The sequence below is a fragment of the Mobula hypostoma genome, chromosome 12 (genome assembly GCF_963921235.1).
Source record: "Mobula hypostoma chromosome 12, sMobHyp1.1, whole genome shotgun sequence".
NCBI lineage: Eukaryota > Metazoa > Chordata > Chondrichthyes > Myliobatiformes > Myliobatidae > Mobula > Mobula hypostoma.
Window position 1 is genome coordinate 70,122,601 of NC_086108.1, and position 12,935 is coordinate 70,135,535.

General features: G+C 41.1%; 1 protein-coding gene across 1 annotated transcript in view; it reads right to left on the reverse strand.

Moving 5' to 3' along the window:
* LOC134354896 (ras-related protein Rab-3C-like) overlaps positions 1-12,935 on the reverse strand; it is a 139,172-nt gene that overhangs the window by 119,217 nt on the left and 7,020 nt on the right. The window contains exon 2 of the mRNA XM_063064348.1: positions 5,111-5,338. Within this exon, the coding sequence (XP_062920418.1) occupies positions 5,111-5,338 (228 nt within the window). The remainder of the gene's footprint in view (positions 1-5,110; positions 5,339-12,935) is intronic.

Genomic DNA, 12,935 nt, shown 5'->3' on the forward strand with positions numbered 1-12,935 from the left:
ATAGGTTGAGTGAACTCAGCCTTTTTTCCTTGGAGTGACGGAGGATGAGAGGTGACCTGATAGAGGTGTGTAAGATGATGAGAGGCATTGATCGTGTGGATAGTCAGAGGCTTTTTCTCAGGGCTGAAATGGCTAGCATGAGAGGGCACAGTTTTAAGAAGCTTGGAAGTAGGTACAGAGGAGATATCAGGGGTAAGTTTTTTTTTTACGCAGAGAGTGGTGAGTGTGTGGAATGGGCTGCTGGCGACAGTGGTGGAGGCAGATATGATAGGGTCTTTTAAGAGACTCCTGGACAGGTACATGGAGCTTAGGAAAATAGAGGGCTATGGGTAACCCCAGGTAATTTCTCAGGTAAGGACAGCTTTGTGGGCCGAAGGGCCTGTATTGTGCCATAGGTTTCCTATGTTTCTATGTTTCTAACAGTTTGTAAAAGAATACAAACAACTTTCTCTCAATTGTTTATTCAGACAACAGCCGTGTCAGAACCGATATGAAAAGCTTTGCACGGTGCTTTCTGGGATACTGCCTTGTGTACAAGCTTTTGGCTGCACAGAACATTTTTCTGAAAGAGAATGAAGGCAGCAACTGACAAACTGAAAATTTTGCTTAAGCCATTCAGGATGAGATAGTCCTGATAGGACCTCCCCTCAATTGACTCAGCAGCTTTGGACACAATGTTCTACCAAAGAATGAGTGAGTCATGGCTATTTCCTGGATTACAGTTGGTGTAGTAATGTACCTGTAGGTAAATACAGCTCAAATAATAATCTGTTGCAAGTCATTTTCTACTCATGGAAAGCAATCCTGCTAACTATGTTTAAATAGAAGGAAAATCAGGCGGTTTAAAACTAAGTGCCCCTGCAACCATTGCACCTGATTTCACCCTCCATAAACTTACATTCATCTGAAACCTTGCTGTGTTGCCCTAATTGGTACTGTCCCATTCACCTAATACTCCTGTGCCCATGGTCTCAGCATAATTTGAAAATTCTCATGCATGTTTTCAAATGTCTCAGATTTTCACTGCTCCCTATCTGTATAATCCCCACAACCCACACAAAATGCTGGAGGAAATCAGCAGGTCTGTGCAACTAACCTCAGAGATTTCTGCACTCCTTGAATGGACACTTAATTTTAAATCTAGTTAGAAAAGTATAGCACAACAAACAGGGACTTCAGCCCACCTTGTCTCTGCTGAGCCATTTAAACTGCCTACTTCCAATATGCACTGGGACCATAGTCCTCCATATCCCTAACATCCTTATACGTATCCAAACTTCTCTTAAAACGTTGAAGTCAAGCTCGCATGTACCACTTGCACCAGCAGCTCGGTCCACACTCTCGCAACCCTCTGAGTAAAGAAGTTTCCCCTCAGGTTCCCCTTAAATCTTTCACCCTTAACCCATGACTTCCAGTTGTAGTCCCACCCAACTTCAGTGGAAAAAGCCTGCTTGCATTTACCCTCTCTGTACCCCTCATAATTTTGTGTACCTCTATCAAATTTTCCCTTAATCTTCTATGTTCCAGGGAATAAAGTCCTAACATATTCAATCTTTCCATATAACTCAGGTCCTCCAGACCCAGCAACATCCTTGTAAATTTTCTCTATACTGTTTCAACTTTATTTACATCTTTCCTGTAGGTAGGTGTAACTGCACACAATACTCCAAATTACGCCTCGCCAATGTCTTATACAACTTCAATTTAACATTCCATGTCCTGTATTCAATACTTTGATTTATGAAGGCCAATGTGCCAAAACCTTTCTTTATGATCCTCTCTACCTGTGACACCACTTTCAATGAATTATGGACCTGTATTTCCAGATCTATTTCTTCTACCACAGGGGTCCCCAACCTTTTTTGCACTGCGGACCAGTTTAATATTGGCAACATTCTTGCGGACCGGCCAACCAGGGGTGGGGGGGGGGTCGGGCGGGGGGGTGTAGGGTTGCCAACGGACAAGAGTAGCAGTCAAGTACGTTGTGTTTACCCAGAGGAAGACTACAATGACCATGAAGCCTTACGCGGGCACCAGTGCACATGCGTGACCTGCCCATGCGTGTACCTGCCGATTTTTTTTCTGCAAATCATTTTTGGCAATTCTGTTCGGGGGTGGGGGTTGTTAATCACGACCGGAATATAGGTAATAAGTGGCTAATACACTCAATTTCGTTTCTAAAAGGGTTTATCTAACGAACTTAATATTAAACACACAGCGCACATTTTCCTTGCATGAATATAGTGATAAGTCAATTATCAGGGGAGGACAGGGGAGCTTGAAGTAAGTGTTGAATGAACTTCCAGTAGAAGTGGCAGAAGCAGGTTCGATATTATCATTTAAAGAAAAATTGGATAGGTATATGGACAGGAAAGGAATGGAGGGTTGTGGGCTGAGTGCAGGTCGGTGGGACTAAGTGAGAGTAGCGTTCGGCACGGACTAGAGGGGCCGAGATGGCCTGTTTCCGTGCTGCAATTGTTATATGGTTATATAAGTAAGTCAATAGCATCATAGCATTTTAAGTAACATTTGGATATTAAACACACAGCACATATTTTCCCCATGTGAACATATAAAATCATTGCAACACACCAATATCGCTGAATCAGTGGAAGCCCTGAGCTTGTTTCGCTGCAACAAGACGGTCCCATCGAGGGGTAGTGGGAGACAGCGATACTCGAAGGGGGTTCCTTATGTCCAGTCTATTCCGCAATTTAGTTTTCGTTGCATTCATTACAGAAAACTCCACTTCGCAGAAAAATGTTGGAAACGGAAGCAACGTTTTCAGTGCTTTCGTGGCTATCTCAGGATATTTAGCCTTGACTTTGATCCAGAATGCCAGCAGAGATGTTATGTCAAACATACTTTTCAGCCCGCCGTCATTTGCAAGCTCGAGGAGTTGACCTCCTTCCCGTGCTGACATGGATGACGCACGGGTAATGACCTCGCATGCATAATGGCTCAACAGTGGGCATGACAGGGAATGAGGAAAGGTGCAGCTGACTCATATCGCCAAATCATATCGTTTCCTCGCGGCCTGGTACCGGTCCACAGCCCGGTGGTTGGGACCGCTGTTCTACCACACCTCAGTGCCCTACCATTCATTGTGTAAGACCTACATGATGAACAGAAGCTTCAGAAGACTGCCCAAAAACCTATAATTCTTTATTTTTTTCCCCTCAGGATATTCCTTAAAACCTACTTTTTTCTGCTCTATTATCTCCCTTTGTCTTCACCCAAGTCCTGCCTTCTTCCCAGCATTGAGAATATCTACAAAAGGTGAAGCTTCAAATAGGCAGCATCCATCATTCAGGATCACTGTCACCTGGGACATGCTCCTTTCTCATTGCTACCATTAACGAGAAGGTACAGGAGCCCGAAGACACACACTCAACAATTTAGGAACAGCTTCTGCCCCTCCGACATCAGATTTCTGAACAATGAACCAACCCATGAACAGTACCTCACTATTTTTTATCTCTATTGGCACTACTTGTTTAACTTATATATTTATAATTTACACCAGGCTTTGTTTGACCTCAACTCATTCATAGAAACATAGAAAGCCGACAGCACAATACAGGCCCTTCAGCCCACAAAACTGCGCCAAACATATCCTTACCTTAGAACTACCTAGGCTTACCCATAGCCCTCTATTTTTCTAAGCTCCATGTATCCATCCAGGAGTCCCTTAAAAGACCCTATCATTTCCGCCTCCACTGCCGCCGCCGGCAGCCCATTCCACACACTCACCAATCTCTGCGTAAAAAACTTACCCCTGATATCTCCTCTGTACCTACATCCAAGCACCTTAAAACTATGCCCTCCCGTGCTAGCCATTTCAGCCCTGGGGAAAAGTTTCTGACTATCCACACGATCAATGCCTCTCATTACCTTATACACCTCTATCAGGTCACCTCTCATCCTCCATTGCTCCAAGGAGAAAAGGCCGAGTTCACTCAACCTATTCTCATAAGGCATGCTCCCCAATCCAAGCAACATCCTTGTAAATCTCCTCTGCACCATTGCTATGGTTTCCACATTCTTCCTGTAGTGAGGTGACCAGAACTGAGCACAGTACTCCAAGTGGGGTCTGACCGGGATCCTATATAGCTGCAATATTACCTCTCAGCTCTTAAACTCCATCCCACGACAGATGAAGGCCAATGCTCCATATGCCTTCTTAACCACAGAGTCAACCTGCGTAGCAGCTTTGAGTGTCCTATGGACTCAGACCCCAAGATCCCTCTGATCCTCCACACTGCCAAGAGTCTTACCATTAATACTATATTCTGCCATCATGCTTTTCATGAAATTGCTTTCCTCAAATACATAAATAACATGGTTCCGTCAGATCCCCAAAATAATTTGCTTGTTTGCCACTTTTTAAGGTGGTGAATTTTAGGTCTGAATGCTTCATAAAATCTTACATTCATTTTCATGTTCCTCCTGTAGGCATATCTTCACTTCCCAAGAAAGAATTTTACTTTAACGGTTCAATAAATCCATACCAAATAGCCTAAGTTTAAACACCTTACTGAGTGTATTGGGTATTCTACAGTGACTTGTCCTCCCAACAGACTTCGGAAGTTTAAACCAAAAAGGTTGATTCAGTAATGTCCAGAATATTCGTAACTTTTAATTTCATTATATTCCATAAAAAGGAAGTAAAATATTCATGTTAGTAGAATTAAATACAACTTAGCAGCATTTAAAAGGCTATCAAATGTCAGTGAGAAGATGAACAGGAATCAGCAGAAATAGAGCTCTTTCCCTTGCTACTGCATATTTTCTCTACTCTCCACTATATGCTTTCTCCAAACCTTAACCTCTTAAGTCTTCACTTTCCTTCCAAAATGTCCACTGCTGAACTCCTATCTGAGCTCAGTTATTGGTACCTCATAATGTTGCCTCCTCAATGCCACAAAAATGGCCACCCTCATTGATACAGCAATTAAGAGTCACAATCACAATATTGAATATGATAATTTTCAATATTTCTTTTGCACACTAGCACTCAGAGTTAACTTATTAAGCTATGCAAGGAGGGAAGCATTTTCTGTGTTTCATTGATTCAGGGAAAAAATGATAAGGCGAAAACATCACCTACCCAAATCTGCAACTTGACCCTTTTATCATTTCTGTAAACAGTCTTCACTTTAAAGTCAATACCAACGGTACTAACGAAGGCTGATGTGAATGTGTCATCTGCATATCTGAAAAGGAAAGAAGTCTTGCCCACACTGCTGTTTCCAATTATGAGAAGTTTGAACATATAGTCAAAATTCTGATCTGATGCATCCTTCTGTCCATATCTTGAATCTGAGGCAGATGCCATCTAAAAAAAAAGCAGATGAAATTGCAAACTATCAAAAAGTTGCTTAAGGAACATGCTGTAGTGAAAACTATATTATAACTAGATGATAAAAATAACAGAGTGAGACAGCATATATAATCAGTAATCAAACAGAAAACAGTACTTCAGCCTGTGACAACTGTGCTGACAATGATGCCAGTTTAAATTAATCCTACCTGCTTGCACATCATCTATATCCACTGAGGCTCTGCCTATTGCTTTGTCTGCCTAAATGCCTCTTAAATATTGCTATCATATCTACTATATCTCCTTAACAGCACTTTCCAGACACTTATGACTCTATTTTTAAAAAACTTGCTTCATAAGTATCCTTTCAACTCTTCCCTTAAAGCTTTGCCCTCTGGTATTTAATGTGCCCATCCTGGGGGGAATGAAAGAAACTGACTACCTATCCTATCTATGCTCCACTTAATTTTATATACTTCCATAAAGTCACCAACTCTTCAGAAAAAAACAGTCCAGGTTTATCCAAACTCTCTTTATAGATAATATTGTCTCAAGACAACATCCTGATGAACCCCTTATGCATCTCTCCACCCCCCTGCATCCTCCCTATAAACGCAGTGATCTGAAATGCACAAAATACTCCAAATTTTACCTAACCAAAGAATCTGAATCAGGTATATCACTGGCATATGTCGTGAAATGTGCTGTTTTGTGGCAGCAGTACATTGCAAGACATAATATTTTAAAAACTAAATTACAATAATATATACAGTACATATTTTTAAAATTCAAATTAATTAAGCCGTGCAAAAAGAAAGTCAAAAAAAGTGAGATAGTGTCATTGTCCATTCAGAAATTTAATGTTGGTGGGGAAAAATATGTTCCTAAAACACTGAGTATGTCTCTTCAGGCCCCTGTACCTCTCCTTGATGGCAGCAATGTGAAGAAGGCATGTCCTAGGTGATAGGAGTCCTTAGTGATGGATCTCACGTTTTTGAACCATTACCTTTAGAAGATGTCCTCAGTGCAGAGGAGGCCGAGGATTGAGCTGGCAGAGTTTACAACTTTCTGCGGCTTTGTCCAATCCTGTACAGAGGTCCCTCTGTAGCAGACGGTGATGCAACCAAGTAGAGTGTTTTCCATGATATGTGTATTTGTAGAAATTTGTGAGTCTTTTGGTGGCATTCCAAGTCACCTCACACTCCTCATGAAATATAGCCATCAGTGTGCCTTCATTGAAATTGCATCAATGTGTTAGGCCCAGGATAGACCACCAGAGATGTTGACACCAAGGAACTTGAAACTCCTCACCCTTTTCACTACTGATCCCTCGATGAGGGCTGGTGTGTGTTCCCCTGACTTTCCTTCCTGAAGTCCACAATCAATTCTTTGATCTTACTGACATTGAGTGCAAAGTTGTTGTTGTGTCACCACTTAACCAGCTGATTTATTTCACTCCTGTGCATCTCCTCCTCACCACCTGAAATTCTGCCAACAATAGTTCTGTCATTGGCAAATTTATAGATGGCATTTCAGCTGTGCCTAGCCACACAGTTGTGGCTACAGAGAGAATACAGCAGTGGGCTCAAAACATATCCTTGAGGTGCACCAGTGTAGATTGTCCGTGAGGAGTAGATGTTATTTCTGATCTGCACTGACTGTGGTTTCCCGATGGGGAAGTCAAGGATCCAGTTGCAGAGGGAAGTACAGAGGCTCAGGTTTTGGAGCTTGTTTATTAGTACTGAGGGTATAATGGTGTTGAACGCTGAGCTGTTCAATAAACAGCAGCCTGACATGGGTATTGCTATTGTCTGGGTGATCCAAGGCCAAGTGCAGAACCAATGAGATTACATCCACTGCAGACTTATTGTGGTGACAGGCAAACTGCACCAGGTCCAGGTCCTTTTTCAGGCGGGAGTTGATTCTGGCCATTACTAACTTCACAAAGCACCTCATCACAGTAGATGTGAGTGCAACTGGGTGACGGTCATTGAGACAGCTCAGCCTTCTCTTCTTGGGCACTGGTATGATTGCCTCCCTTCTGAAGCAGGTGGGAACTTCCTTCTGCAGCAGTGACAGATTGAAGATATCCTTCAACACACCCACCGTTTGGTTGGCACTGATTTTCAGTGCCCTATCAGGTACACCATCAAGGCTTGACACCTTGCAAGGACTCACCCTCATGAAAGATGTTCTGACAATGGCCACTGAGACAGAGATTACAGGGTCACCAGATTCTGTGGGGATTTGCAGTTTATACAGCTGCAAAATGTCTTCTCTACACTTCTACTCCACGTCCCAACTGATTAAGGCAATACACCCTCATTACCATCCTATCTGCTAATGTTGCCACTTTCAAAGACCCATGAACTTCCACCCCATCAGTGCTCCGAACTGTCCTGCCATTTACTCTTAGCTTGACCTTCCGAAGTGAAACACTTCACATTTGTCCAGATTAAACTTTACCTGCCATTTTTCTGCCGTACTTCCTACTGTTCTATACCTTGCTCTATCCTTTCACAACCTTCCTCACTATCCACAACTCCACCATACTTTCTGTAATCTGCAAAGTTACTAATAAGACCACCTACACTTTCATCCAGATCATTCACATACATCACAAACAGAGGTCCCAGCTCTAATACCACTGGTCATAAATCTCCTTTCAGAATAATACCCCTCTATCACTATCCTCCATCTTCTAAGACTAAGAAAATTTTGCATCCATTCTATTAAGACATCATGGATCCAATGTGTGTTAACCTTCTGGATCTGCCTACTATATGGGACCATGTTGAATGTTTTACTAAAGTTCAAAGTAAATTTATTATTGAAGTACATATATATCACTTTATGCAACCTGGGAGTCATTTTCTTGAGGGCTTACAGAGTAAATCCAAAAAACACAATAGAAACCATGAATGACTGCACCCAACAGAACAGACAAACAACCAGTATGCAGAAGAAAACAAACTATGCAAATACAAAAAGAATAAAGAAATAATAATAATTACAACTAAATAAACAAAAAATATCGAGAACATGAGATGAAGAGTGCTTGAAAGTGAGTCCATAGGTTGTGGAAACAGTTCAGTGATGAGGCAAGTGAAGTTGAGTGAAGTTATCCCCTCTGGTTCAAGAGCCTGATGTTGAGGGGGTAATAACTGTTCCTGAACCTGGTGGTATGGTTCCTGAGACACATGGACCTTCTTCCTGATGGCAGTAATGAGAAGAGAGCATGGCGAGAAGGGTGTTGCCTGTGATGGACTGGGCTACATCCATTATTTTTTGAAAGATTTTCCGTTCAAGTATGGTGTGGAGATGTATCCATGGAGATCAGGCGTGATGCAACCAGTCAATATACTCTCCACTACATATCTATAGAAGTTGATTGAAGTTTTACACGTCATGCCAAATCTTTGCAAACTTCTGAGGAAGTAGAGACACTGTCGTGCTTCTTTCTAATAGCACTTGCATGCTGGACCCAGGACTGATCCTCTGAAATGATAACACCGAGGAATTTAAAGTTGCTGACTCTCTCCATGTCCTACCCTGATGTCTTTCAAATCATAAGCTCTATGACAACCGTGGTGCACTAATTCAGATCCTCTGATGAGTCCTCAAACATGGCCTAGTCCAACGACTCGAAGCAATCCCATAGCCGCTCCTCTGCCTCCCATAACCAGCTTTTTGTTGTCCTTATCACTGGAGCTTTGCTCTTTAGTCACTGGCTGTATGCAGCTAGGAGAAGGACAGCAGATTTCCCAAAATGCGATCTCCACCTGGAATGGTAGGCAGTGGTCGAATGTGTTGGAAACCATGGTGCTTCAGGTTATATGGTGATGATAATTGTGCAGAGGTTTCTTCAAACAAGCCTGATTGAAGTCCCCGACAATGACTTGAAAGGCATCATGGAGGCTGTTTCTTGTTTGCTAATGGCAGCATTTAATATCTCGAATACCTAATCAACATCGGCCTTTGTCAGTATGTAAACTGCAGTCAGGACCATGGAGGAGAACTCTCTTGTAAGTAGTGTGGTCAGCACTTAATCGTTAGATGTTCCAGGTCAGGGGAACAAGAGTGTGACAAGACCACTGTATCCAAACACCACAAACAATTTATCATGAAAAAAGTCTCCCACCTTTTGCCTTCTCCGAACCAGCAGTCCAGTCCATCCTGTGTATCGAGAAGCCCTCAGATCTCACTGATGTATCTGACGAGTGGTGAGTGAACCATGTCCCCGTGAAACACCGAAAGCAGCAATTTCTCATTTCCCTCCGATACAGCAATCTTGCTCTCAGGTTCTACAGCAACTGTAAATTTGCTAACAAGATGCTGGGTAAAGGAAATTTCATTCCCCTACGCTTCAGTCTAGCTTGGAGTCCTGCCCTCCTCTCTTCAGGCCATCGCAATGTACCTTTGTCCACTTCAAGGTGCTGTACCTGCATGCTTGAGAGTTAAGTCCACTGAGTCCTTCAGAAGGCTGTGAAATTCCTAGTTCCTTCAGACGGTTCAAAATTATGTTACTTTAAGGGAAATTATAGGCTACTGATTGTAGTGAGAGTAGTTCAGAATTATATTTTGAAGTTTTGTAAGCTCCCTGCAACACATCAACATGGTTCACTAGCATCATCTTGCCAAGTAAAGTCCATGTATTCAACATCCATTTCCCTACCCTCATCAGTCATTTCGTTACCAGCTCAAAATACTTAATGAAGTTTGTTACACAAGACCTCCCTGCACAAAGCTGTGCTGATTATCACTAATAGGTCCATGTATTTGAGATGTGAGTAAATCCTATCCCAACAAGTCTTTTCCAAGTACTTCCCTACCACTGATGCAAGTTCACTAGCCTAGAACTTGCCTAAGTATCCCAATTTCCCTTTTTAGACAAATAAAAAACATTGACTATTCTCCAATCCTCTGGGACAGTGCCTGTAAATAAAGAAGATACAAAGATCTTCAGCAAGGGCCCAGCAATTTTCTTCCTGCCTCTCTCAATATGCTGGGATAGACCCTATCAGAACCTTAAAGTTCTTCAAGAAACCCAGCACCAGCTCCTCCTTGATATCAACATGCGCAAAAATATCCCTGATTTCTCTATCCTCCATATACTTCTCACTAGTGAATATCATTGCAAAATATTCACTAATAACTTGCCCACTTTTTCTAGTCACGGGCTTTAATTCTTTCCTCTGTGCCTGTGTAGTTCTATACTCTTTCTAGTTACCCTTTTGTTTTTAATATATAAAATGCCTTGGTATTTTCCTGAATGCAATCTATCAAGGAGATTTTGTGACCTCTTTAAACCCTACTGATTCCCTGTTTTAAGTTCATTCTGTATTCTTCATATTCCTCATTGTTCAGACTCAGCTTTCTAGAAGTTACATATGCTTACTTTCTTTTTGACTAAATTTGTAACATCTCCCATCATCCAAGAATCTCAAAACTAACCATTCTTCTATTTCTTCCTCACAGAAACTCATACAGAATTCTGTCCAGCTGCCCTGTGAATAACTCCCACACATCAGATGTGGACTTACTCAATACAAGTCAATTCTGATCTATTCTCCCTAGTACCATTATAATTAGCCTTTAGCCAGTTTAGCACTTTCCATTTGCTCTAGCCCATATCTATCTGAAAACTTCCCAAATGTTCTCCTGTTGAAACTCCAAACAACAGGCCATGTTCATTTCCCAATGCAAGGTCTAGTACAGCCCTTTTATCAGCAAATGGTGGAATAATAACCACACCGCATTTTTAAAATAACTTTGTGCATAAATAAAAAACAATACAAAAGTATACAAGACCAGAATAACAATTACATCTCAAAATTACTTAGCATCAGGATGAACAGTACCACTGATATTGTTCTAGTCTTGGCTGCCTTTTTCCCCCACAACAATCTCTCTTTACTTGTATAGAAACCATGGTAAATAATGCAATTACTGGGAGTTGCAAGCTAGTAAACAAAGGCAGGTGAACAAGTTCACAATCCCAGCTGTGGATTACCTTCAAAATTTAATGGTGCTGGTAGGCCACTTATCGAAATTCTTAACCTCTAAGATTATTTTCAAGAATCAGCAAACGCCACAAGTGTATTTCACATGTCACTGAACTGATGCACAGTGGCAAGGTATCATATATTTTTAAAAGGTTGTAGTAGTGGTATGACGCTGATTAAACATAATTTCATTGTTGGTGTGATGTTAATACATTTCAGTCTGTATTTGTGTTTACACTGAAAACTAAATTCATTTAACCTCTTAGGTACCTCAGTTGAATTAGAGCAGCCTGTTGATTGCTGTGTGCTTACTGTGGGCAACTGGGGATTCTAATAAAACTGTTTACAACTTTCTGATTCAACTTAATTCATGAGCTCAATGTCAGTCAACGTTGGGCAGCTGAGAGTTGAGTGCACAGAAAATGACTTGACCTGAGACATTAGGAAATTCAGAATGAATTAACGAACAAGGTGCAGTAGTTGGTAAAACTGAGGGAGATTTTCAGTTGATGCTCCAATGTTTACCTCAGTGCATGACACATTTTTTCAGCATATTGAGTAATGGTCATTAAATTTAATAGATGATGAATTGAATTAAATATATTGTCAAGCATAGAACTGTACCTTTCAAATACTGTTGGAAATGTTAAAAATAAAAACATTACATTAACTTTTGTATTTTCCCTGGAATGCTGGCAAATTGTGTCTGTAAAATAATTTGATAACTGACGTTTATTTTTTTAAAATACCACCTACTTAAAGTCAGGGAGGAATACAGCACATAAGCAGGCATGTCAGTCTACCAAGACCATGTCAATTATCAACACGCACCCAACCGTGAAGTATTCTATATCCCCATATCCACATACTATCACTCACCTAAACACTGGGGACAATCTAGAGTGGCCAATTAACCTACCTATCCACACATTTTTGAGATGAAGAAGCAAAGCAAAAAAATCAGAGGAAACCCACACATTCCTCCAACAGCATTGGGGTAGGGAGATGGGGGGAATTCAGAATTGAACCTTGTAAGTAGCACCACCAAATACAGCACCACAGGAGGTGATCAAAATTGATTTTCTGTTGGTTCACCAGCACATGACTTAAACCCTTAGCAGGTTGATTATTAATAATGCCATTCAATTAACCTTTTACCCCTCTGTGGAAATTGTGATATTTTGTGTGAGAGAGTATCATGAGGCAGCAAGTGGTGTTTCCCTAGTGTTCTGCATCTTTATTGAAAGAAGAGTTACATACCCAAATTACAGGTAAATCCAAGTCACATTCAATTTTCATAAACTATCTTTCATTTCTATATAGTCTTTGAAACAAGAACCTTGGAAAGTGAGCTCTGGGACAGCACTGAATGGGGAATGATTTGAATGTTCAATTAAAGCAATGAGAAAACAGTAAAACAGATTTCTTAGATGGGGTTTGCAAAGGCTGAGTCATACTAGTTAGTATGTTTTTGTTCTTCGGTGTGCAAGATAAGTTCTCAACTGTTTATGTTCAAACTAGTGAATTGAGAAATTTAAAATCCAGTTTCCAAGGAACTGATGCATATCCTTAAACTGCATACAAATCAGTGAAGGATAGAAATGAAA